Source organism: Alternaria rosae, assembly GCF_020736505.1.
Source record: "Alternaria rosae strain MPI-PUGE-AT-0040 chromosome Unknown BKA58scaffold_9, whole genome shotgun sequence".
Taxonomy (NCBI): domain Eukaryota; kingdom Fungi; phylum Ascomycota; class Dothideomycetes; order Pleosporales; family Pleosporaceae; genus Alternaria; species Alternaria rosae.
Window position 1 is genome coordinate 1,500,593 of NW_025763578.1, and position 25,383 is coordinate 1,525,975.

General features: G+C 51.2%; 10 protein-coding genes and 1 non-coding gene across 11 annotated transcripts; 5 read left to right on the forward strand and 6 right to left on the reverse strand.

The window, feature by feature from the left end:
* Positions 1–486: 486 nt before the first annotated feature.
* On the reverse strand, positions 487–1,369 carry BKA58DRAFT_242099 (uncharacterized protein). Its single transcript, XM_046166691.1, has one exon. The coding sequence runs from the start codon at positions 1,176–1,178 to the stop codon at positions 528–530; it is 651 nt and encodes a 216-aa protein (XP_046022201.1). The 5' UTR covers positions 1,179–1,369; the 3' UTR covers positions 487–527.
* On the reverse strand, positions 1,191–2,839 carry BKA58DRAFT_391694 (uncharacterized protein). Its single transcript, XM_046170939.1, has 2 exons — positions 2,761–2,839; positions 1,191–2,700 (listed from the first exon to the last, which is right to left on the reverse strand). The coding sequence occupies exon 2, from the start codon at positions 2,609–2,611 to the stop codon at positions 1,562–1,564; it is 1,050 nt and encodes a 349-aa protein (XP_046022202.1). The 5' UTR covers positions 2,612–2,700; positions 2,761–2,839; the 3' UTR covers positions 1,191–1,561.
* A 138-nt stretch (positions 2,840–2,977) lies between these two features.
* BKA58DRAFT_t71 lies at positions 2,978–3,062 on the forward strand. The gene has a single exon. It is a non-coding gene; the product is annotated as a tRNA-Val (tRNA).
* Positions 3,063–3,250: 188 nt separating this feature from the next.
* BKA58DRAFT_414002 (uncharacterized protein) lies at positions 3,251–7,663 on the reverse strand (the record flags this gene model as incomplete). The annotated part of the gene is made up of 4 exons (XM_046172457.1): positions 3,251–4,588; positions 4,644–4,799; positions 5,301–6,458; positions 6,506–7,663. The coding sequence occupies 4 exons, from the start codon at positions 7,661–7,663 to the stop codon at positions 3,251–3,253; spliced, it is 3,810 nt and encodes a 1,269-aa protein (XP_046022203.1).
* A 768-nt stretch (positions 7,664–8,431) lies between these two features.
* BKA58DRAFT_443313 (magnesium transporter NIPA-domain-containing protein) lies at positions 8,432–10,581 on the forward strand (the record flags this gene model as incomplete). The annotated part of the gene is made up of 3 exons (XM_046173968.1): positions 8,432–8,712; positions 8,762–9,263; positions 9,316–10,581. 3 exons carry the CDS (start codon positions 8,432–8,434, stop codon positions 10,579–10,581), a joined length of 2,049 nt encoding a protein of 682 aa, XP_046022204.1.
* A 1,674-nt stretch (positions 10,582–12,255) lies between these two features.
* Positions 12,256–15,295, reverse strand: BKA58DRAFT_472387 (uncharacterized protein). Its single transcript, XM_046175276.1, has 4 exons — positions 15,112–15,295; positions 14,992–15,050; positions 13,404–14,941; positions 12,256–13,354 (listed from the first exon to the last, which is right to left on the reverse strand). The coding sequence occupies exons 2-4, from the start codon at positions 15,012–15,014 to the stop codon at positions 12,492–12,494; spliced, it is 2,424 nt and encodes an 807-aa protein (XP_046022205.1). The 5' UTR covers positions 15,015–15,050; positions 15,112–15,295; the 3' UTR covers positions 12,256–12,491.
* Positions 15,296–15,585: 290 nt separating this feature from the next.
* On the forward strand, positions 15,586–18,468 carry BKA58DRAFT_242157 (P-loop containing nucleoside triphosphate hydrolase protein). Its single transcript, XM_046166693.1, has 7 exons — positions 15,586–16,742; positions 16,790–16,854; positions 16,912–17,328; positions 17,376–17,454; positions 17,506–17,709; positions 17,788–18,001; positions 18,048–18,468. Exons 1-7 carry the CDS (start codon positions 15,827–15,829, stop codon positions 18,190–18,192), a joined length of 2,040 nt encoding a protein of 679 aa, XP_046022206.1. The 5' UTR covers positions 15,586–15,826; the 3' UTR covers positions 18,193–18,468.
* On the forward strand, positions 18,469–19,332 carry BKA58DRAFT_242140 (uncharacterized protein). The gene is made up of 2 exons (XM_046166692.1): positions 18,469–18,948; positions 18,999–19,332. Exons 1-2 carry the CDS (start codon positions 18,745–18,747, stop codon positions 19,221–19,223), a joined length of 429 nt encoding a protein of 142 aa, XP_046022207.1. The 5' UTR covers positions 18,469–18,744; the 3' UTR covers positions 19,224–19,332.
* A 124-nt stretch (positions 19,333–19,456) lies between these two features.
* On the reverse strand, positions 19,457–20,027 carry BKA58DRAFT_443317 (uncharacterized protein; the record flags this gene model as incomplete). Its single annotated transcript, XM_046173969.1, has 2 exons — positions 19,457–19,802; positions 19,885–20,027. The coding sequence occupies 2 exons, from the start codon at positions 20,025–20,027 to the stop codon at positions 19,457–19,459; spliced, it is 489 nt and encodes a 162-aa protein (XP_046022208.1).
* A 1,488-nt stretch (positions 20,028–21,515) lies between these two features.
* On the forward strand, positions 21,516–22,919 carry BKA58DRAFT_322770 (pyridine nucleotide-disulfide oxidoreductase-domain-containing protein; the record flags this gene model as incomplete). The annotated part of the gene is made up of 2 exons (XM_046167873.1): positions 21,516–22,094; positions 22,206–22,919. The coding sequence occupies 2 exons, from the start codon at positions 21,516–21,518 to the stop codon at positions 22,917–22,919; spliced, it is 1,293 nt and encodes a 430-aa protein (XP_046022209.1).
* A 95-nt stretch (positions 22,920–23,014) lies between these two features.
* BKA58DRAFT_423680 (Alpha/Beta hydrolase protein) lies at positions 23,015–25,256 on the reverse strand. Its single transcript, XM_046172871.1, has 6 exons — positions 24,767–25,256; positions 24,678–24,713; positions 24,280–24,620; positions 24,003–24,219; positions 23,706–23,952; positions 23,015–23,652 (listed from the first exon to the last, which is right to left on the reverse strand). Exons 1-6 carry the CDS (start codon positions 24,851–24,853, stop codon positions 23,438–23,440), a joined length of 1,143 nt encoding a protein of 380 aa, XP_046022210.1. The 5' UTR covers positions 24,854–25,256; the 3' UTR covers positions 23,015–23,437.
* Between the last annotated feature and the right edge of the window lie 127 nt (positions 25,257–25,383).

Consider the following 25,383-nt stretch of genomic DNA (forward strand, 5'->3'; position numbering starts at 1 on the left):
GTCTGTTACGGGAAGGATGGTGGCCAAAGCCAATCACTAGACCCGGCCGACATCGAATATGTGGCTTCTTATCTTCGATTCGTTGGCGAATCCAACACTGGGGCTAATGCACGATGGACGATGCCTGCCAGCGGCGCTTGCGAGGAATGGGTAATTGCCGTTCCTGACGCTGGCACCGTTCTGGCCTTGGCCAAACACAGCAAACCCGACGTTGCAACATCAATTCTCTATTCCGACATCGCAGCGACTATCGATACTGTCGGGGGTCTTTTGGAGTGTGAGAAGAACGGCGGCCAAATGCCTACCATCGTCAACAGAATCGACCCAGCGTACACTTCAGCAGAGTACAAGGCCACCAAAGCAACGCCGGATGGAATCACAATCAAGCTGGTTCGCGACCCCAACTTCTCTGGATGATTGCGCTCGTCTCATGACGCAAATATGAACTGATCCAGAACGCCTCTCAACATGGATGCGGTAACATGGGATTTGATCATTAGAACCAATACCATGTTATGATAGCGTAATCAAGAACGCGTCGTGCCGCCTCTGTGTCGTCGTACATGTCGCTCAACTGATTCCCACAGTCTTCCCGCCCGTGTTTCTTCCTCGAACATCAAGACCCTCAGGATCACAAAGCTACTGTAAAGTCTTGTTGATGGGGAACTCAACCCGTCTATAGCTGCCAGGATACTTGGTTTAAGAGTTTGAAGCCAAGCGTGGACTTGAGTGATGTAGTCGTGTACGGTAACGAAGGGATGCGTAGTAGGCAGCACCTCGAGGGACGGCGGAGGTGGTGGGCAAGCAATGCCGCAGCAGCGCAAAAGGTCCCGATCTTCATCATCTGAGTCTCCGGTCCACTCTTGATTGTCCCAGTTATCGTCTCGATGCTCTCCTTCCCATCTGTATCCCCATGTGTCTAGATCATCTACGTTTACGCTGATAGACGAGACCGGTGGTTCCGTTGCGGGCGAGGTGGAGATCTTGTGAAAGGAATGACCGTCGGTGGTGTATGGTTCACATTTAGAGTCTTGGTCGAGGGTGTCCGCAACTTCGATTGAAGACTCCAAAGGCCCAAAGAGCGACAAGCGCACTCGCAACATGTCCATAGAGGACAGAACGATGGTGCCAGAAGAGCGGAGGCTATCGTACGTTGGGATATCCTTAGAAGTCGACATGGTGGAGAGGGATGAGAAAGCTTTGTCAGTTTTGGATTGAGCAGAGGTGCTCGATGGACAGGATACGCCAGGTGTTGGGTATTTAATCTATTACATGTAGGGAGGCGCCACGCCGCAATCAAATAGAGAGAAAACGAAATCGTCAGCTGATCAAGGAGACGAGCCGACGCGACAACCAGTAAGCAAAACTGGTCCGACGTCCTGCAACACAAACAAATCTAATGTTTCGTTCCCATGCACCTGGGGAGTTTCAAGGTCCCGAAGTTTGCGACTAAACACGTGACGTCATGGCTTCCCGTAATCAACAATCGCTCCTTCCTGCCGTGAGCTGTCGCGCTCACTTTCACTTTCTTGGCGTGACGCAATGTAAACAATATTGCTACTCACTGCAGTTTCGCTGCGGCCCTGACCATAACATGTTTCGCATCTTCCCGCACCTTCTGCACGATCTCGCCCGCGCCTTGCACTTCCTTCACTAACCCCACACCAGTGCCAGCCCAAATGGCGGCGCGCCCTTGCAAGCCCGTATTGTATCCTTTGTCTTCACCTGCAGCGGCCTCATTGTGCAGCTTCTGTATCTCTTCCAGGCTCATGCCGTTCGCGAAGTCCTTGTGGCTCTGTGCCACCAACCCGCGCCCATCATACAGCTCCGGCCAGATATTAGGCCCGCGCAGCTGATCAAACAGCTTCGAACGCGTCGTCACCTGGCCGCCATCTTGTGCCTCTAGGACTGCGGCTTGGTATACCGGATGGACGTTCACCTCTTTAGAAGCGAGGAAACGCGTTCCCATGACGACGCCCTCGGCACCGAGAGTGAGCGCTGCAGCAACACCACGTCCGTCGACGATACCACCTGAGGCGACGAGTGGTATGTGTGAAAAGCCTTCCGCAACAAGCGCGTCGGTCACCTCCGGTAGTAGCGAGACGATGCTTGCGCCCTTCTCAAAGCCGTGACCACCGGCATCCGCGCCTTGGAGACACAGCACGTCTGGATGCGCGATCTTCGCAACGTGAAGAGCCGCCGCGACGCTACCGAGTTGAATCCAGATCTTGCTTTCCGGCGAGGCTTTGCGTATCGTGGGCACCCATTCCGCGTAGTCGTCCAGATCTTTCGGCACGAACAGCCAGATGACCGCGGGCTTGAAGTCATTGAACACCGGAAGAACCTCTTCGAGTTTGAGCACAAATGGGAGGAAGCCGACACCAACTGGGAGGGTTCGCGATGCCGATAGTTCGGGACTGTTCTTGAAAGCTTCTGCGGCAATACCCAGCTCTTTTCTCAAATCATCCATGCTGCGTAGACTTCCGATCATACCGAGGCCACCAGCGATGGTTACAGCTGACGCAAGCTTACCACCCGCGAAGCCCGCCATGGGCGCGTTGACGATCAGCGGTGACGACGTCCATGGCAGCTGTTCTTTGAGGGTAGACATGGCGGCCCAAGATGAGGTTCACGCAATGTTGAAGACCGAAGGTGAAGCTGTTCGATCAGAGAAACCTTACCAGGATTGGTACTTATGAACTGAGCGTAGGAGTAAGCAGCGTCATTCATCAGGCCTTCCACATCATGTTGCGACCTTACCGCCAGCCCGATCCGGTTACGAGCGGTGTATTGTTCAGCGAAAGTCAGCATCCTACGTATATGCTTGATTCGTTCCTTCGGAATTCTGAGTGGAGATGCGACTATGCCACGACAGCTTCTTTGCCCCGCATTCAGCCCCACCTTCGTCTTTCGATCTCGTTCTTTCGCGATGTTGCACAATATATTGTGATATCTTTTCCATTCTGGCATCAAAGTTGGTTCGATGGTGTAGTTGGTTATCACGTTCGCCTCACATCTGTGCAGCACGCGAAAGGTCGCGAGTTCGAGCCTCGCTTGAATCATCCAATTGTTTTTTGCTTCCGCGACGGCCTCAGCAGGACGTAGATTGACGCGTTATCATTATCTTGGCCCAGGATTTGATTTCGAAGATAGCCAAGAATCTGTCACAGCAGCTATATCTGTCGAACGGCACGTATATTTTGATCCTACATCCAACAAAGCATCCAATGATAGACATCATCCGGGACCCCTATTGGAAGCTCATACCCAATACCCACGGCTTCCTCCTCTCCAAATCCAATATCATCTGCCCAAACAAACCATTCGCCCAACTAAACCACTGCCGACTCCACACGCCCTTGTCCCTCGCATGAACACTCTCATGCATCAGGCCCAACCCATCGGTACTTTGCACCAACCACATCAAATTCTGAACGATCTCGTCATCATCCTCACTCGTCAGAATAGTCATGATGAGCGCCATGGGCCATGGTCTACCAGGCAGTGTATGCGGACTCGCTACACCGGTAATAACCGGTCCGACGGCATAGTACGGGTTATCCCTGCTCAGAATCTTCCGACGTGTATTCTGGTATATCGGATCGCGAAGTGTCGTGTACCCCAAAAATGGTGCCGAGAGTAAAGAAGGCACATTCGGGTCATCCATGATATTCACCGAGCCATAGCCGTCGACTTCGTACGCGTATACCTTGCCGAAGTTGGGATCGTTGACTATACCGTATTTCTCCACGCCCCGGTTGATCGCTGTGCTGAGGGCTTGCATGCGTGCGGCTAGTGGGTTCTCGCGGGACATGATGCGCGACATTATCGTTGAGGAGGTGTTGAGCGCGGAGGAGAACATCATGTTGGAGGGGATGAGATACTGGTATGTGCATGCATCGTCGCTGGGACGGTGGAATGATCGAACGAGACCGATGTTGCCTTTATGCGGACTGCCGTTGCAGTTATTTATCGGTGTGCCGCCATAGGGAGCGCAGTACGTGTATGGCGTGTGCTGCCATTCGCCGTCTTCGGTGTAAGAATCTATCGTCATGCTTTCTGCGGTGTTCAACACCACTTCAACGGCTTTGGTCCAGTTACTGCTTTTCTCGAAGAACTCGTAGTCTTTTGTGGCTGTGACGTAGTCGACGGAGAGTTGTAGGAAGGATGCCAAGGAATCAAGTTCCCATTGGCAGGAGAAGACTTTGTAGTAGTCAAACGACGGGGTGATACGATCGCTGTTCATAGAGCTCTTATGTTCAACACCGCTCTCATCCGGTGCTTGGAAGGCGTTGCAAAACGCGTTTTCGAGAATGTAGCGTGCTTGTAGATTTATGGCTCCCCGAAATAGACCAGCTAGACTGTCATGACTGTCGTCTTGATTCAAAACCGAGATATATGCTTGGAGTTGGTTGGCAGAATCGCGCAGCCACATTGCTTCGATGTCGCCCGTGATGACAAAGGTAAGTTCTTCGGGCTTCATGCTCATGAGAGGTCCTTCCAATGAGTCTGGGTCGCTAGTTGTGTTTGACCATCCTCGCCATGCAATGGTCGTGTCTAGTGTACTTGGCCATGTATTCTCGAATATCTGTCGTCACATCAACATACCATCTCGACAACACTACAGTGGCAAAGTTGCGTACGCGAAAAAGATCAGGATCCTTAATAACACCCCGTAACCGCTCAATCGTCTTCTCCACCTCTTCCGACCGATACGTCCGACACGGCACAATCGGTCTAGCATAACTCAAATTCCACGTCCCCTGTGTGAAGGGTTCGTGGTATTGCGCGGCGTAGTTCTGGTAGAGCGGACATTGGGCCAAAGACAGGGATGGCAGGAGAAGCGAGATGCAAGGGATAAGGATCTTTGCGGTTGACAGCCTCATCGTGGCGTGCGCGACGGGCCGATAGTTGCCTGGCAACGTAGGAATACGGTACGATTCGATGCGAAAAATGGAATGCGATTAGAAGATATCGCCGATGGGTTAAGATGTAGTTGATTGTGTGCGATGTTCCCCGTGACAGGTGCGAGAGTTGAGCCAAGCCGGCACGAGCCACATGTCACTCGGTTGCAACGGATCGCAGCGTGGTGCTCATAAGGAGCCATGAGCAGTCGCGATACGAGGCAACACCGGACATCATTTGCGGACAATAACTCACTACCGAGGCGGTTGGCAGTTGTTCATTTGTATAGATTGCGTGCCAAGAATGCCTCCTCCGCCTACGAACCCCGCTCCGGAAGGACAATTCCAAGGCTGGCACCACCTCATCTGTCATCAACCTTTGACAATGGCTCTTACTCGCTTCCTCTCCTCTACGTCCAAAACCCAGGGTATACCCGAATCGCCTGATGTATCCTTCGCTACTTCTGCGAACTCGTCATCTTCCATGTTTAGAATCAGAGTCATTTGCGTGCTCTTTTGGAAAACATCGCGGAGTGAATATGCGCCGCCACTTGTAGCCGCTGTGATGATACCAGATATGTCGCGCTCGAGTCTGACAGCGCCCAACTCATTCACTCTGCCGTAGTAGCTCTTAATGCGCTTCTCGAGTGAAGACGCAAGAGAGTTCAGACCTAAAGCGAGGAGTCGGTCGAAGTTTGCTGAGGTCAAGATGCGCTTGATAGGACGGATTACAACTCCCCAGCCGCGGTCGAAACGCGACTTTACGACATCAACGTCCTCCTCCTCTTCGTCTTCATTCTCGCCGTCCTCAGGATCGTATCTGACGTCTCGGAATGCTTCGGCTAGGATGGGTCGAATGCGAGGCTTGAGTACGTTGGAGAACAGTACGGTGATGCCGTCGTTGAGCAGATCCCCGCTCTTGGACGCAAAGGCTTTCTCCATTGCTTTCAATGTATTCTCCACAAACACTGCGTCATGTCCGAATGGAAAGAGGTCGTGCAACGGCGACTTCACATCCTCTTCGCCGCCTTGTGATTGTCGGCCCAGTTGCTGCTGAACTATGCGCTTGACGTAGTCGTTCGCGATATCGAGATTGTTGATGAGCACAAGGAATGCAATGACCTTGTCCTCAGGAGGAAGACCGCCCTGTATAACGGGCTTGGGGTAGCTTTCATCGCGCATTTTTCGTTGTATCATACCGATGAACTCCGCGCCTAGAATGTGGCTGACCGCAGGCACAACGCTAGAGACTACGGCACGTTGCGAGGTTGCTAATGTTCTCTGAATGACCTGATTGACAATGTACATGACATCGTCCACGGCAGAGGTGATGAAGGGTGGGTTGGACCCGAGAGGCTTGGTTGGGTTGAGCGTAAGATCTGCTGGTGCCTCGTCCAATTGAAAGGCCTTTTCCACTGATCGACGGAAGAAGAAGGTTGTCATGGCATTGACAGGCTCGATGAGATGGCTGTTGACTTTTTTGTGGAGGTTACTGGTAGCTAAGAAGTTGGGCATCACCAAGCCGTAGTCTATGCGATCCTCAGGTTCAGAGGGCTACAGAGGTAAGTCAGTGGAGATAAACATGTACATTCGTCACTTACAGCACACTTGTCGGAGAGAAAGCGCGCATACAATGCATATCGACCCAGCATCAGCGCCCCCTCTCCGAGCAAGCCGTCAATCTCTTTCATATCAACCCCTTCATCTTCACTCGTCCGACCAGCACCGTTGGCTGGTGAGCTAGAGCGAGGTGTTCCAGAAGCAGGTTTTTGCGAAGGGAGGAAGCTTTGAACGAGAAAGGAAAAGGCATACGATTTGATATCGGTAAGTTTGCGGTCAATGTGGCGCTCTTCATGCCATGTGTCGAGCACAATGCCACCCTGGACATCAGCCTCAATTTGCAGACGTTCAATGACCTTCTGCATCATGCCGGGTCCATAGTGACGCTCTACCAGCGGCTCATGACCATCGACAATTTGTGCGATGTGCTCGAACAACTTGGTGATGGTATTGCCGTAGAAGAAGCCCTCATTCCTTTGGGCAGGCGCGGCCGAGTTGAAGTTTGTCCGCGCCCTTGAGGCTACTCCCTGGCAGACATAGCGGCCATATGCATCCAAGCCTACATTTGTCCGTCCGATCAAGGGGAACAGCTTGAAGAACCTCGTCACCTTGGAGCCGTCGCCTTCTTGCGCTGCCTTTTCAAACTCGCGCAAGAAAAGACCACACAGTGACTCTGCTGCTGCATCTAGTGTCACGCGGGGCGGATCAGGCACCTCGGCAGTGGGCACGATCTCCTCTGCGAAGCTGCCGTTTACGACATCGTCGGGTATCTTCGCGGCGCGACTGAGATAGCCCGCTGCCGTCTCCCAGTCCTGGGGAGCTCCCATAGACCCATGTACGCCCAGCACACATGCCTTCAGCTCCGCCACCTGCTCCACCACCTCGAGTGTCGCCTTGACATTGGACTGTTCCTGGTCTAATCGCTTGACGGCGCTGGAGATTCGGTTCGCAGTCGAGGCGGCGTCGGAGAGCATGCCACTGCTAATGGCTCGCGTGTTGACCGCTTGGGTGCCGAGGTGGGCGCGCAGCAGATCGAGGCGACCGAGTTCGCGCGAGAGATCCTTCTGCGAGGCGATGAGGGCGTTTAGGCGCTGGGTCACGCTGGCCTCCTGCTCATGCAATTGGCCGAGGGCTTCATGGATCTGAGCCACGCTGGCGGCGGCGAAGATGTCCTGGTGGTCGTCGATTTCAACTGCCATTTTCAATTGCTGCAATAATGCCGCTGGAGATGCAGCAGTGGAGGAATATCAGACGTCGCGTACTGGCTGTCGAGTGTTGATCATCTATTTCTGGCGCGGCAGCTGTCAAGCGTTGGTGGGCGGGCGCCGATCTCTTGGCCGGTGACGTCTCAGAGCCCCCCGGACACCCACGATCCATGCGCCGTTGCCCCTGCAGCAAGATTACATGTTGACGGCGGCGGGACGGCCTCTGCTGTCGCATGTGTCTGTTTACTCAAGCAATCTCCGCCGCAACTTTTTGTATAACAGCGTTTGACAGCCCCTCTGCGCCACGCTTGAGCCCCAACAGCCGTGTAAACACCACGACGACCCGCGCACCAATCACCCTCGCATCTAGACCTTTCAGCTGTACGCACCACGATTACGCACCAACGGCCCGCATCTGCACCGAAGACTGCGCCTTCCTCGTACTTCACCAACAGAAAGCCCCTACCACTTGCGCTTTCCTCTCCGATTTTTGCGACTTCCTCTGCGACCGCCTCTGCGCCTTCCTCTCTCATCTCCGTGGCGCCCTGGACCCTGTCCAAACAGACTTCCCAAAGCGTGCCTGCCTCCGCGATCCAACGTTCCTCCACGTGCAGCCTCGTGCACCTTCACACACGACATTGAAGTCGCCAACAGCTTTATTCATGCTTCCGCGGTAAAAAACTCAGAAATCAATTACACCCTCCAGGTCGAGTCGCCGGTGCACTAGCACTTGGTAGCACACACTGCGACCCAACCCAAATCATGGACGCAACGGCCCACCTCCTCCATGCCGCCGCCCAACTGGATGCCCGCGCTGGGGGCATGGGCGGCGATACTGGAACCCGTCCAGGCTCGTACAAAATCATTGGTCTCGTCCTGGCGATTGCATCGGGAGTCTTCATCGGCACGTCGTTTGTTATCAAGAAGCATGGTCTGTTACAGGCGAACAAGAAGTACAATGAAGAGGCGGGAGAAGGCTACGGGTACCTCAAGAACGCCTGGTGGTGGCTCGGCATGACACTCATGATTGTTGGAGAGATATGGTACAGACTGCGAGGCATCACGTCTGAACATCCTACTAATGCCTGGCAGTAATCTTGTCGCATACGCTTTCACCGACGCTATCCTCGTAACCCCCATGGGCGCCCTCTCCGTCGTTATCTGCGCTATACTGTCCACGATATTTCTGAAGGAACGATTGAGCTTTGTTGGGAAAGTAGGCTGTTTCAACTGCATCATCGGATCTGTTGTCATCGCCGTGAACGCGCCTGAGCAGTCGTCTGTTGCGCGCATCCAAGACATGAAGAAATGGGTCATTGCGCCCGGTTTTCTCAGCTATGCAGGTGTCGTCATCGTCGCATGTGTTGTCATTGCTCTCTGGCTCGGCCCAAAGTACGGAAAAAAGACCATGATGGTCTACATCACCATCTGCAGTCTGATCGGAGGACTGAGTGTTGTCGCAACCCAAGGTCTCGGTGCTGCTGTTGTAGCGCAGGCTTCCGGCACATATGGTGGACAGTTTAAGGAATGGTTCCTCTATGTGCTGCTCGTCTTTGTGGTCGTTACATTGCTGACGGAGATCATCTACCTCAACGTAAGTCTTTCACTCTTTCTTGGCTATGTGGAGTATGCTAAGCTTTGCCCAGAAAGCCTTGAATCTGTTCAACGCTGCTTTGGTAACACCAACCTACTACGTCTTCTTTACTTCCGCAACTATCGTCACCTCCGCCGTCTTGTTCCAGGGTTTCAAAGGCACACCACTTCAGATCGTCACTGTCATCATGGGCTTCCTGCAGATTTGCTCTGGGGTTGTTCTGCTACAACTCTCTAAGTCGGCAAAGGACGTGCCCGACTCCGCCGTCTTCAAGGGCGATCTTGACCAAGTGCGAACCGTCGCAGAGATGGAGGAGCCAGAATACGAACCCCGAGCCGACACCCTTCGCGGCGGCGCGGCAATTCTTAGATCACTGTCAAAGGCTAGGTCTCACAAGGAGCTTGCTGAGGCAAGGAAGATTCAAGAAGAGCACATGGAGCCAATTGGTGAGGGCGAGCAGGTGGAGTTCGACGGTCTCCGAAGACGTAAAACGGTTCTCGACCCCAATCGGCCACCAACGCGCAGCGGCACCATTGTGCAAACCCGAACAATCCACCCCCCTCTTGGAATGTCGCAGTTCCCGACCGACGAATCAGACGACGACAACGACAGCTTCCACCCCGGTTTCTTCCAACGACTGCGCTCCCGAGGCAAATCGACTAGTAGTCGCGGCAGCTCCCACGCTCCAGGGACTGCAGGGATGGGCATGCAGACGTTACCGTCTATTCCCCAAGCCGACGGCGCATCGGACCGCGAATCAGACGCCGGATCCTTCAAGCAAACCATAATGACACAAGACACATCCTACAAACCAATCGATACGCACATACAATTTGCCGCGCTCCCCGATCCGCAGTACCGCCACAGCCGTACCGATTCCAACGATTCCCTCGCTCCCCCACGACCAAACCCTCACATCGCCAAACGCCAATTCTCCTTCCAAAATGTTTTCTCTCGGCACCGCTCCGAATCCACAGGCGAAGCGTCAAGTAGCAAAGTACGCCCGACTAGTAGGCATAGTCGGAAGAGCAGCAGAGAGGGTAAAGCAGCTGCTACTGCTACTGAAGAAGAGAGACTGGGTCTTGTCAAGGGCGATTCAACAAATCTCCTCCCTATAGCAAGCCGTGATGATGATGAGTTGGTTGGACCGCCAGGGTACTCGGATGACTGGGATATGCCACGGACCTCTAGTCCTGGGTTTGAGCCCGAGAGACCGCAGAATAAGCCGGCGATAAGAAGGGTGGATACGGACGGTTCGGAATTGAGTCCGAGGGATCCTAAGGAGTTTGAGAAAGGGGGTGGGGGGACGTACTTATAGCGGCTAGGATGATGACTTTTTCTGTCTTTCCTTCCTGTTGCTTGAGATGGGCAAGTTTGGCTTCTTGAATGTCGTTTTGCATAGTTTAGTGGCTTCTTTGTCGGGCGCTGTTGGTATATATTGAGCGTCGGCGCTTTCTGCAGTGCAGACTGGCGCGATGAACGGGCCAATGTATGGCGAAGACGACAGGATTTTTTGAACGTTAATGAGTACTTTCATGTACATGAAGACGTTTTCGCCTGTTAGGTGAGTGTATACGTAGATAGCAAGAGGAAGCGATTTAGATACATAGTTGTGAGATATATATATCATGATGATCACCACCACCGCTTTTGACTAATTTGCGCATGTGGTGTCCGGGCGTTCGGCGCTTGGGTGCGAGTATACAAACTTTTCCTGTCTTCCTTCTTTCCTGTCATCATCCAAAACTCATTTCCTCTCTTACCAAAAAGCCTACGTGGTCAAGATGATGTCTGCGGGCTCTCCTTTTCTTCCAAAAGCCTGACCAAGGAAGACATGTGTCTTCGCGACTTCCTGCTGTCTTGCTCCAAAAATCAGGAACGCCGGAAGCATGTCCCATAACTCTGGAAAGAGGGCATCATGACTTTTCCACCGGCTCTAGTCTTCTTTCCAAAAGATGTTGAGTTAGGATTCTATATGTCTGGCGCTGCGCTCACATAAGATCCTACGCACAGAGTCATGTTCTGCGTTTCGAAAAATCTCGCGACCTTTATTTCGAAAACGAGATTCAGATTCCCGAAACATAGGTGTCTCAATACCATGGTGTTTCTGGGAGTGGGCTCGAGCTGCAGCTCGTCCTCCACGGTTCAATCGATTTCCAAATCGCGGGTAGATGCTGCGTATGGGCAGTGGATGGGGCTCGGGTATAAATACCTCCTTGCATCTTCTACCTTTTCTCGTCTTCATCCACGCAATTCAATGGTTATTACCAAAAATACCTACTGACTACAAGATGTTTCGGCATCTCTCTTCTTTCAAAAATACACAAGGACCCGTTGATGACTGCGCTGTTCTCTTCACAAAACTATGCAGCATGTTAAAAATGACTGGAACTTCGGGAGCAACGAAAACTGCAGTCGTGCACGACATGTTCCGGCGCTCCTTGTACCTTTCCAAAGTTTGATCTTCTAGCTGGGACTTTGAACGTTGCTTCAAAGACTTGGAGGGCCGTCCTCATGTTCCGCTTCGAGAGTCCGGTATTCCCAGCTTTTGAACGACACGTTCGCACATTTTTCTGTCATGATTGTAAAAGTGGCGGAGCTGTTTTCATGTTCTTGAGTGCGATATCATCCGCTCGACGGAGTTATCCTATCAAAAGAATAGGGCCTGTAGGTACGTTTCCTGTACTGTTTGGGCATCTCGATACCAGAATACCAAAACGCTATTCGCGGGCGTACATGGCTGTGTTTGGCTTCTCTCTCTCTTCTTGATTGCGGAGATTGAAAGCGGCGATATGTCTTCCGATGTTGTGGCGGTGAAAAAGTCCTCACTGTCGCACCTTTCTTCCTTCTCCACCGACCTCTGAGGCATATTTCCAGCAAAAGGCAACAAGAGCAAAGAAATATCTGCCGTGCTGCGCCCAGTTCAGCCACTAAAACTCCAAAGTACTGTTCGAAAAGATGAATGGCTGGGCCACTTCTCTCTTCTCCTATTCCTCGATGCAAGATCTAAAAAGGTACTTCGTCCGCGCATTCGAGACTTCCGGACCTGGCAGCGAATCTGAAGTTTGTGTACTTCATGGTGTGCCGGTAACAAGAAGGTGTGGGTTTACCGTGATACCATTTCTAGGCCTCGGTTGCTAGGAAGCTTATCTGTGGATCATCGCTTGTCTTGCAACCGAGGCTGTTTGCCACCTCAACGACTTAATCCTATCATCGAGCACTATCGAACTAACCGAACAACGAGTCTTTGATGTACACACCTAGCACCCTCGTCCACATGAAGTAAACCCTGCTAAGCCTCAAGATCTTCTTCCTGCCCGTGCCATCAAGATGCTGCTGAGCCTCTTCCTCGACATCGCTCTTATCCTCCAGATCCATGCACGTCAGATACTCCAAATGAGCATGTCTCATCGCCGCCCCAGATTCCCACTCTGAACCTTTCCTTACGTCCAGACAGATCAATCTTTCGCCCTTTGACGACAAAACTTTCAGAACAATGAACCCGCTGGCGAGCATCGTCGATAGCTGACATGGGACATCAATACTGAAACCCTCGTTCCCCGATTCGGCTCGTCTCTCGAACATGCCATTATATGGGCCTTTTGTTATGAGTGCAGTGTCTCTCTCATTGTGGAGTAAGCTCGTTAGGATCAGCTGATCATCGATTCCGGTCACCTCTGCCACCTCTTTGATCGACTTGCATATCACGCGTCCCCGTAAGAAGTCATGCCATGGCCATTCGCAGACATAGCGCGACTTTGCTACCACGAGAATGAAACCGGCGAGTAGCCATGCGAATGTGGTGATGTTGAATGGGTCGACGCCTTTGAGCCGGTTCTGCACGGAAAACGGGACCGCGGTCGCGCCGCAGATAAGCAGGACACACAACGTTAGGATAGTATAGACGTAGCGGTAACATTTGAGTGTTACTGTCAGCTCAGAGATGATCCAACCGTTCATACGTATCTCTGCTGACTTTTGCTTTGAGGCGTTGCTTCGATTTGGACTCTCCGGTATACTACCAGATGATGCAAGATCAGTCTTCGTTTGTTCTAACGGTGAGTTCAAGATGTCCGCAAAGCTGGTGCCGGCTTTTGGTAGTCAGCATAATTCATAATGCGAATGGAAAAAGAATCTTACCGCGAATTGTTCTGCTCAGTGGACTTCTCGATACGGGAAGAACATCCAGATCAGGCCCATGAGCGGCGTTGGCGAATTTAAGCTTATGCTGTTTGTCTTGCCATGCCGCAGTCGTGACGACAAATTTGGCCGTAAAATGTTTCCGCTCAAATTGTATCACGGGGTCTTCTTCCTCGCTGTTGCCCGTCGCAAAGTCTAGCATGTTACCGAGTTCAATCCCAGTATGTGGGTCAGTCAATGCTAGGGGCACCATAATGGATACGATGTCGTCGAACCGTGATGTACGGAAGTTTTGAACTGGCGAAATCGTGCCTTGTATACCCTCCGCCCATTGCCAGCGGATGTTTGTTTGCTCACGCGTATCATCGCGGGGCGGTTGACGCTCCGACTTGAGAAGCTCAACGTTCTTCATGAGATTTTGGAAGGCGGTGTAGCTGCAAGTAACATGTGTGGTATCGGAGGTTGCGGCTACGTCTCCTCGGCGGTCGTTCGATATCACTGTCAAGCTTCGTTCGAGACCCGTCTCGTATACCAGTGTGCACACCTCGAAGCAGTTGGGCGGATTACCCGTCTTCTCCGACGCATACAATGCGAACGCTGCATAATTGAAGAGGTTGGCTAGTCTTACTTGCAGCCCGTTGTGGTCTTGGAAGTAGTAACCTGTGATGTCCGCTTCGGCTTGCGAGTCGATATCGAGGTCGTCCTTGCTTTCGGGGCCCACATCCGTAGCGCGGACCTTTAACACTTTCAGGTTTTCTTTCGCTTCGCTATCGGTCATCCGCGCTAGTAAGTCTTCAGCAGCATCCAGAGAAAGAGAGGAATACTGAGCAGGGTTGTACGATAGAATTTTCAGCTTAGCGGACCATTTAGCCAAGATAGCGAGGGAATGGTTGTTCCAAAAGTCGCTTGTTGCAGAGCGAACCACGAGTCTAGCGACGTGGCTTGTAATATAATCGACAAGTGCGAAGTATACCTTCCGGTTCGCTTCTGGATCTTCGAGCAGCTTTGGGCGACGAGCCCTCACTTTTTCCTCGTCTTGTTCAAATCGGGTCGTGAGTCGCGTTCTAGCGCCTTTGAAGTTTCGAACTGCTGTCGAAAGAGTTCCGATCCAGCGGCAATGCTCGAGGATGTGGAGAGCGTTGTCGTGAACTATGATTGAGAAGTTGCATGTGATTTGATCCGCAAGGTTTGAGAGGTTCTCGAATGTCGTTGAGTCTGTCCGGTCGAAAATTCCATTGCTATTGAAGATTAACGCATCTTCGGAGGCTGCGTCTGCTCTCAATCGCCGTATCTCTAGTAACCAGAGGTGCTTCTCCGTGGCTGAGGAGATGCCGTAATTTTTGAGGTCGTCGAACTTGGGTAGACCGGTCAAGCTGATACCGCCTTTGCTGTATTTCTCGTATTCGGTTGCTCGGGTCATGATATCGCTCTCCTTGAACGTAAAGACATGTCCATCTCTGCAGAGAGTCCCTCGCTTGCTGGGCTTCTCGGGCAGCTGATATCCAAGGTCCAGTGACGACATTGGGTTTTCTCTCACACTAGAGGGTCAGTACTGTCTCTTGTGTTCGCTTCAGGGTACGTGTCTTACAAGAGCGATCGTTTCTTGCTCATGGCGGTTTACCACTGCCTGGGCATGCGCGAGATAACCTTGGAATGGATGAGCGAACCTGAATTTCACCCTCTTCGATATAAGCTCAGGGAAGCAAACCCTATTCAGGCTATGCAATGGCCGTCTAGCTATGCTTCTGCTCAGACTCACAGCCTTATGAGTCCCAGAGATCGGGATGCTAGAGCCACAAGGCTAGGTAGGGGCTGAGCAAATCGAAGCATGCACGCGAACCTAAGCCACAACAAAAAGCCTTGATCTAGGTCTATAGTCGTCAAAGCCAAGCTTCATGATCGGTCAGTTCAAATCCGGGCTGCGCCTTTCAAAGGCTTACTAATTGGTGGTTTGGTAGACAAGGCTGCATGAGTCTAACTCTCCTCGGCATAGCCTGACAAACATCCTGCATTATAGGATACTACTAGCTCACCGGTCAGCTGCTGAAATTTTTGAATACGATGAGACTAATCGCGCCAGTCTTATTGCGGTTATGTTCTCAACAGGCTACAATGTGCTCGATGAGGCTGGGAGAGATAAGGCTCAGCCTTAAAGGCTGCATGAGTCTAATCCTTTGCTATGCACTTCCATGAAGATCTTGTGTTAAGAGAAGAGACTGCCTTGTTATTCTGACGTCGATTAGAGCATGTGATAGTGCCAACAGATCTTCTATTGCTCAGCCGCAGTTGTGTACGTGTGTAACGGTAGGCTGCAAGGCTGATTCTCTTAGCCTCATGTTTCTCAAATAATTGATTGTGACACCAACCTTATCCCCACCCAGTTTTGAGTTGAGAGGCTACTTCATTCTCACTCATACTCTCACATGTCGGTAGAAGATTACAGCGCTGCTCGTCGGGGCGTTCTGCAAGATGTTGCCAACGTCAACACTACAACTCCACAACCAAACACATTACCCGGCGAGGAGACTATCGATTACAAGGTCGACCTGGTAGATATTCGAGAGAAGGAGCAATGGGGTGATACACCTTTGATCACTCTGACCCCCAATCGACACCAAGCAAAATCCACAGCAAAATACGAGGACTATGTTCTGGTTTTGCGAAGAAAGATTGGCTTGTCTGGCCAGAAACGCTCAACAGACCTCGAAGTTCGATCACCTCACATACTGAAAGCATTCCGCACTGTCTTGGGAGATTATCCTTCGATGAATTTCGATTCCACCCTTGTCGCTATCCCTAAACCGTACGCGCCGCTGTTTCATTACCGCCAAGAACTCAGGGATTATGCCGCCAATAGTGCGAGAACAGTGGTTGAGAAAGAGCACCTGGATGTGTTGATCAAGTTCATGGAGAAGAACCTTTCGCAAACCGAACGTGACTTCGGACATGCTGAGCCGTACCAGATGGTCTCTTATCCTCTGCTCTGGACACTGTTCAGGCCAGAGGAGGTTATAATAGCTCAAGGAGATCACTACGATGAGTGTTACGTAGTCGACAAATTTGAATACGTCAGCGAAGTCCACCAAGGCACCGACAGCGATATGACACCATACTTCAGAATCGATGTAAAGAGATGGGACTACAACGGTACACGTTTTGGCATGTCTGAGGAGAAACTCAAGATCAGGGAGTTCGCTACAGCGGTCAAAATCGACACCTTAATGGTCTACCCCATTCGGTTCCACAAGAAAGAGCCCACAGAAAGCTTGAAAGAGAGATTGATACGAAGAGGGAGAAAGTGGAGGGAGATCTTAGAAAAGACTCACATGCATTACAATGGTCGGTGGCTAAGTTATCCGTCTGAAAGGTACTGACAAGCTAAGCAGCAATCGCTTGGTCAGAGCCTTCCTACGACCGTGCAGTTCATATCAATGCGCTGGTCCCAGGCCATGTAAGTTAGCACCAGACACGTTGCACCCGGCAATATCATAACCGCTATCATCTCCAGGTTTCAGGACGAATCATGTTAGACTACGAGACACACGCGCAAGCTGCGCCCCGACTTGCGACCTTTCTTTCGACCTCAGGCGCGACAATGGAGTACGACGGCAAGTCTCCAGATAACGAAGAAAATGATACGGCAGCGAACCTTACCATGGCTCGCAAGGCCAGTGATAAGGAAAACAAATTCATGTCTCATCTGAACACTCCAGCTTATGAGATATCGAATGAGCAAGCACTTCTGTGCCCCGCTAGAGTGAGAGGCTACTCCTTTGTGGAGAAGACCTGGGCTTTCTTCATGGTAGACGAGGTAAAGGAGATAGATTGGCACCCAGACGCGTTCGGTAGTCTCGAATTGGATAGCAGAATGAAGTCTGCAATCCTCGCGATGGTTTCAGCGCATCGAAACCAGGATGATTTCGATGTAAGTTCCATTCCATTGGATTTCCAGTTTGATGCTGACGACAGAAGGATATTGTACCAGGGAAAGGAAAGGGTCTTGTGTTCCTACTTTACGGCAAGCCCGGACTTGGAAAGACGCTGACAGCAGGTACGCGATAGCCAGCATGATGAGTTTGAAGACTTAGCTAATACCACCAAGAGGCTGTCGCTGAGCATACCAAGAGCCCCATGTACTCCATAACCAGTGGTGAGCTGGGAACGGAGGTCGAGCAGACAGATTTCCAGCTCCGTACTATATTCTCCCGAGCAAAGGCGTGGAATGCAATCATACTGCTCGACGAAGCAGATGTCTTCCTCGCCAAAAGAAGCGCGACCGACCTCAAGCGGAACGCTTATGTTTCAGGTGAGTCATCAATGAGACGTCGGGTGTCGACGAATGATTCGGCCTTTGGTGACCGCTGACGTCCATGGGATCGCGCAGTGTTCCTTCGCCTGATCGAATATTACAAAGGCACCATGTTCCTGACCACGAACCGTCTCGAAGACTTCGACAAGGCATTTGAGTCCCGAATCCATCTAACCATTCGCTACGAAGCGCTCGATAGCACCCGTCGTACCAACATCTGGAGGAACTTCCTGAAGAAAGTCGGGTCTGGACGTTGGGACGAGGAGACATTATCGCGTCTCGGAACAGAGTAAGTGTGATGAGCATACACTGTGTGGCATTACTGACAACCTCAGGTACGCACTGAATGGCCGTGAGATCAAGAATCTTCTAAGAACTGCTCTTGCAATCTCGAAATACGAAGAAGAGGAGTTATCGGAGAAGTTGATCCGGAGGGTGTTGGACCTTTCAAAGGAACATCTGCTTGGGGATGGTGCTTAGTCATTCTAATGCCAGCACGAACCACACTAAGCTCCAGTCTGACTTTGGGCGTCGAAGGCGCATATTCTTCTTCTCTTTCATTCGTGATTCCGTTATCGGTGGTAAAAAATTGCAAATGGCGATTTTTTTGCTTCTTGTGCAGTCATGTATGTGAACGTCAGCGACAGGCGCGCATGCGCAATAATGTGGCATACCATGACATGCCACTGTCAAGGCGTTGGGTGGGGAGACAGGCATTGGGTAACGTGAGAAGGCAGCGACTAGCCGAGGCAGCCCAAACAGCGGGACAGAATGCGCGCTGTATGGTGAGACTTTCGGCGTGCAATATGGTCGCCCTAGTGCATGACGCATCTTTACAAACCCAAATCGTCGCGTCTGGAGGGTGTGTAGCTACTACTCGCCACCGACCACGCGTCTATCAACCCCGCTACCTGCCCGCTTCTTGCTAGCCTACTGTGATCAGTCAGACATGTATATATCAAGTACCACAACGCAGCTCACCACTGCAATACTATGATCATTTTCCACCTCTGAGTATCTGATCTATCCATAATGTCCACCCTCGCCGCCCAAAAAGCAACGGCCCAAGCCGTCATCGACGGATACAACGCATGGAACATGGATAAGGTAATGGCCTATCGAACGGCAGACTGCACACAACAAGTCCTTCCTGCGTCGCTAGGGCGACCGATCCAGAACAATACCCAATATCGTGAGCGCTTCAGTCAAATGCTGCCACATTTCAGGAACTTCAAGGTAAAACACAGATTCGAGCTTGGGGTGATAGGCGACTGACATCGTCGCAGGTTACTGTTCACACAGAGGCGCATGATGTGGATGCGCATACCTGTATCATGCATGCGACGAGTACAGCCGATAGTGACATTGGACCGTATGCGAACGAATACGCGCTCATCTTGCATTTCACGGAGGATGGGAAGCAGGTTACCAAGTTTCTGGAATTTGTAGATTCGGCTTTCTCGACAAAGTTCTTCAAGGAGCTGAGGGATGCAGGTCTTGGACCGCAGTAGACTTGCAGAGACGCAACTAAAGAGAGACCTAGATCGATGACATATACAAGCTGAAGACAGAATACATGGCGAAGAGGATGGATCGCTGACGTATCTTGTTCCTCGTCAGGACAGGAAAAGCGAAATAGAAACGGATATGCGACGTCGACCGGGAACATGAGTGCGCTCAGTGACTTTGCAATGCCGTTCTACTACGCTCGATCGTCCTCCCCTACTTTATGCCTCCATCCATCCTACCGCTTCACCTCGAAGTCACCTCCAGGCTTCCCCGGAGAATGCACCAGCTCGTGATTATCAAACTCCTTGCCCGAGAACTTGCCCTCGCGAACTTTGTTCTGGTTCTTGTGCGCGGCGATGCTGTGTTTGGTGACGCTGTCGCCGTGGCGGTCTTCCACGGGCTTGGGCACGTCAGAGGCGTACTCAGATTCGTGGCGATGCCCTGGTCGGGTGGTATCAGGAGTTTTCGAGGAGGGTGCAGGCGCTGGAGGCTTAGAGGACGTGGAGGAGGAGGCGGAGGAAGTAGATGGGTTGGTGGTGTAGTAGAGGGCTGCGGCGCCGACTGCGGCGGTTGTGGTGAGCCTAGGGGAGTCAGTATGGCGTTCCAAGTTGGTATTGGAAACCAATTTGTGCTGCGAAAAGAGTTGGAATGACAATCACTTACCATGTCAATCGCGAGGATGTCTTCAGCGTCTCCTTCGTACGCTGCTCATGGTCTGTTGCATACGGTCTCGTCGCTGCTGGACACTTGGCCCTATATGGTGCGCGAGACAGAGCTCGTAGTGAGGTTGCCCTTGCAGTAAACATTCTGTGGAATTGGAGATGCTGTGTATTGCATTGTTGATGGCCCGTTGCGGTCGTGGATATGTCTACATCATCTGTTGCTGGCTCGCTCCAAGCCACGCTACGTCATGGGCTTGTGTACGCGCCTTGGAACGTCGACGCGTTTGCGCACGTGCCTACGCGCGCTATGCCACGACTCCTGTAGCAGATAAAGCAGGTACACTAGATCTTGACTGATGCTTATGCTTCTACTACTACCACTGCGTCTACTCAGTCAACGGCATCGAGCTAATTTGATCCTCGGCATGCGTCACTATCACAGCTATAGCGCCTTGCGTCCTGCGCCTTGCCGCAGCGAGTCTCGAAAGACCGACGACGATGCAGGCTTGGACAGGATTGATCATGTCTAAGGTTTCATCTTTCGAGCACAACTCAGTGCTGGTCTTCTCTTCTGCGGTCGCATCTGTCCTCTGACGTCTATCATGCCGTCCTCGCCGCCGTTCTGCTCTCGAAACCAGGCCCATAGCTTTATTTACCACCACAATCGATCATTCCTTCACATACGACCATAGGATCATGAAAATTAGGCTTCCCGTCCGCTCAGCCATATACAAGCATGATACCGGCGGATTAGTAGTTAGGTGGGTGACCACTAGCGAATCCCCGCTGTTGTATGTTTTTGATCTCCTCCCTTTTGCCCTTGTTTTTGCCCATACTACGGCGATGACGCCGACAAGACGAACGACCTCCGATATGTATACAATCGTGCTCTGGTAGATAAAGAGAACCGCCTATTCAAGCACCCGAAGCCGAACCCGTAGCTATACGAGCCCACGCCTAAGCCACTTCGAACCTCTATACCTCCAGCCATGGGCATACATCAGCTGTGCTGTGATACTTTTGTCGTTGGATCGGGCCACCATTCCTAGGAAGAACCGATAGCAAGAACCTCAGGGCCAACGGTAAGGTCTTGCCTTCTTCGTGTACTGGACATGGTGCTGTGTAGGTACAGTATTTCGGAGGATCGCGAGACGACAAAGCTAACGGCCCCGTGCTATTGCGCTTGCTTCCACGCTAGGGTACCTGTACGTCCGTAAACTTGCCACAAGTACTGCTTGGCAGGCTGACACTTTCAAGCTAGGATATCATAGTGTTGCTCCGTTGCTTACGTCCGTAAACTAGATCTCGGGAGCTTTCGACCGACCGGAGCAACTTTGTCACAACAACAGGCTCGGCCGCAATGTACAGCAAACATACAAGGACAAGTCAGGTTATCATGGGTCACGGTTAATATCGACAGCGAAATAATGGTGCCGAAGTAACGGTATGTTGAACCCTGTTGAAGAATCCAGTACATGCGTTTCGACTGGGCAAGATATGTGCCTAGGTATATGAATCTGCTTTCTCTTCTCTCTTCTTGCTACACCAAACTTTTATCTCTTCGTCTCGAACATACAAACAATCTTCTGAAAGACTCTTCCAACCTGCACACCTACCCCAGAAACGATCAACATGACCGAGACTATATCCGCAGACTACCTCGTCATCGGCGCGGGCGCTGCGGGCATGGCTTTCGTTGATACCCTAATTTCCGATAAGAAGGAGACCACGGTGGCCATCGTCGATCGCTATTCGCGCCCGGGAGGTCACTGGACAGTTGCCTACCCCTTTGTCACCCTTCACCAACCATCCTTCGTCTACGGTGTCAACTCTCGACCGCTCGGAGATGGGAAAATCGATCAAGTTGGATTCAACAAAGGCCTTACTGAGGTGGCAACGGGCGACGAAATTGTTGCCTATTACACCAAGGTCCTGAACAATACTCTCCTTCCCTCCGGTCGCGTTACCTATTACCCACTGCACAACTACACTGGCGATGGAGAGTTTCAATCGATTGTCACAGGAAAAGCTATCCGAGTTGGACCGAACACTCGTATTGTGGACTCCACATACGTGAAGATTACAGTTCCCTCTATGGGTCCACCTTCGTATGAAGTTGCAGACAAAACCAACCTTGTCACGCCCAATGCTTTAGCAACACTGAAGCGACCATACGGCGCCTATACAATCGTCGGAGCCGGAAAGACTGCAGTCGACGCATGCTCGTGGCTCTTAGCTCAAGGCATTGACCCAAAGAACATTTCTTGGATCATGCCGCGCGACTCCTGGTTTTTAGAACGCGCTACACTTCAACCTCCAGAGACCACGCCCAACCCCGAAAAACTGCTACAAGAAAAGTCTGATGCTATCATGGGGTCCAAAACATCTCAAGAGATGTTTCACCGCATGGAGGAACTCGGGCATGCTCACCGTCTGGACAAGAGCATCGAGCCTACCATGTTCAGGCACGCGATTGTCACAAAGGCAGAGTTTGACGAGGTAAAGAGAGTTAAGAACATCATACGTCAGGGACGGGTCAAACGCATTGACCCAGACAAGGTCACTTTAGAGAAGGGCACATACACTCCTATGCCTGACACTCTCTTCATTGACTGCGCTGCCGCTGCTTTAGGAAACGTGCCACCTGTCCCTGTCTTCAATGGCAGAAACATCACGATCCAGAACATCAAGTTTTTTCAGCCCACGTTCAGCGCCGCTCTCATTGGACACGTCGAAGGTAGTTACGACGACGAAAACCTCAAGAACTATCTTTGCGACCCTTTTCCGTATACTCGCATACCGGCAGAATATCCTACGACCCTTCTGGCTTCTATGAAGAACAGACTCAAGTGGATGGCGGAGCCTAAGGTGAGTGAATGGTGTGCAAAGTCTCGTCTTGACTTTCCCATCATGGGTCTGCCGCCGAGGGATCCTGAGAAGGCCGCCGCCTTCAATGCCAGTATTGAGCAACGGGTGAGAGGTCTTTGTGATCACTTGGAACAGATGGCAAAGAACGACGCTGCAGGTGTAGCCTAGCCGTAGTTCAGAAGTCCTCTTTGAGGCAATTCTTCTCTTGGATCGATTTGTTTGTGGAATTAGTTACGAATCTGTATTCGAAACGAATCTATCCTACCAAAACGCTTCATTGTACCTATCTCTAGGCTTGTATCGCCGCGTAACCTCGCGTCAATCAGTCACTGTCGGTCCAGATAGTCGTGAACAAACTACAAGCATCGCGGACCCACGTCAACCTAGGAAAACACTAAGTAGGTCTGGAGCCTACATCAACGTTAGGCTATCTACTTTGCAGGTCTCTATGTTGATGTAGGCTGCAGACCTGTTCAGCGTCTTGCTTGTATAAGGTGGACTCTCGTTCCGCAAGTATATGTGTTCGCACATAGAAAGGGGTAATCACCAAACAACCTCTTCCCATCATAACAAGCATTCTGACTACACTATCTTAAAGAAAAAGAGGAGCTAATCACCCCAGCCTTCCGCCAATATTAGATCTGGTCTATAGCAACAACTGATCCCGTTGCTACCTTGGTATCCACCTATTGAAGGCCCTGTATGAAGTCGTAGAGTGCCTCATTGACTTCATCAGCTTGCTCTATATGAAGAAAATGGCCAGCATCAACAGTTCTAATCTGCATTCCCGGAGCGTATGGCAGCGTAGAACGTAACTGCTCCGACGGAATACCGACGGAATCCCTCTCGGCCGCGATGAACAGACTAGGCTGCTCAATGATTCCGGACATCAATCGAATCTCTACGCTGCATTAGATCATGTGAAACAAAGCCGCCTTCTGGGGTCCTTCTTACCGTCCTCGTCAACCGAGTTGATACCCCGCAAGTAAGATTTGTACCATTTCAGATTTGCCTCAACGCCTCCCTGTGCGCGGACGATGGTTTTCCATTGCTCTCGAGTCGAGTTGGTGATAAAGTCATTGCCATATTCCGCCTTTCTATCAGCTGCTAGCCACTCTTGAAGTGCACCGATCGTGTTGAAATTCTCCATCATTACTTTCGGTGCATTGAACGAGTACGCCAGAGAGTATAGAGAATCCAACTGTACTGTTGTAAGCTTGAGTACACGATGAACAATAATGTTGAACGTACGTGTGCATCCAAAAGGACGTGCGCGTCTGGTTGATCAAAGAAGTACCAGTACCCGAGAATGGGGTATCCGAATGTTGCTTGTGAAATGTTGTTATAAGCCTCCACGAAGGTTTGGTTAACGTCTGTGCCGGGTGAGTTGTAGCCGATATCCAAGAATGCAAGAGCTGAGAGGTACTGAGACTGGTACGTGTGAAAGCGGGAGAGTACATAAGCTCCGCTAAGGCATGTTAGTCTAGCGGTCTAGGAACAAGATAATATATGGCATTATTGGACTTACAGGTCATGCGAAACTGCGATTATCTTATCAAGACCTTCGCAGTCGAGCAGTTCAGCAATGTCAGATGCCATTGTCCTCAGACTATAAGCTTCCAGTTCGATGGGCTTGTCTGTACCACCAGTGCCTAGAAGGTCTGGGGCTATGATGCCGTAGCCGCGCCTGGTAAAGTATTCGATCTGGTTGACCCAACCATACGAAGTATCTGGGAAGCCGTGAAGGAACAAGAGGTATGGCTTTTCCTTGTCGAATGGGGGATTGATGGCGTAGCGGTATGTCGTTCTGGAAACAGGAAGTTTGACGTTCTTCATCATGCGCACATAGCTGATGTTTGCAACATCCGACTAATGCAAATCAGCGTCTCAGTACAATTCGAGGAAGCTTAGTTCTGGTAAACCTACGGTATCAAGGCCTACGTTGAACTGACATGTCAGATTCTGATCGAGTATGAGCGTCATTCTTTCAACGACGCATTGCTTTCAACCCTTACCTCTGCGCGACTTAGTCCTCTTGGTATTGCCCCTGACGCAAGTATCAGGCTACTCGTCAAGAGAAAAACTTCGAGGGCAGAAATCATAGCTATGGTCGAGGTGATGGGAGCTGTGTCTGGTTCTGAAAAGCGTTATTGTGGCAGAGCCGAGTGTTGGTATCTAAGTTTTCTGCAAAAGCAGCCATCTTGTATGAGCCGCAAGCTGGTGCGCAGGAATTATTACTACTGTTGAGGGATTAGTATCATATTGGCGACGCCTTCATCTCGGAGAACTATCATCCCGACCGTGTCCGGCACAAGTGTTGTTACGGCCGAGTGCTGCTTAGGTCTCTCCGACAAGTTCTCTACACCTATACTAGGCTTAATTTAACCTATGTATTCGATTATTCTGCTTTACTAAAGTCTAGCAATAATAGAACATAAGTAGAAGATTTGAAGTGGAACTGATAGTGAGCTAGAAGAAACCGGAGATAGCTGACGTGGTTATTGCTTCATGGTCGCTGTCAGCCAGGGCCATGCGGGGCACCAGACTAAGCAACAACCGGCGCTCACAGCTGCCCTGCCTGAATCGTCTGCGTTAGTCTCGTACACCCTTAGCTCAACCTTTCTAGCTATGC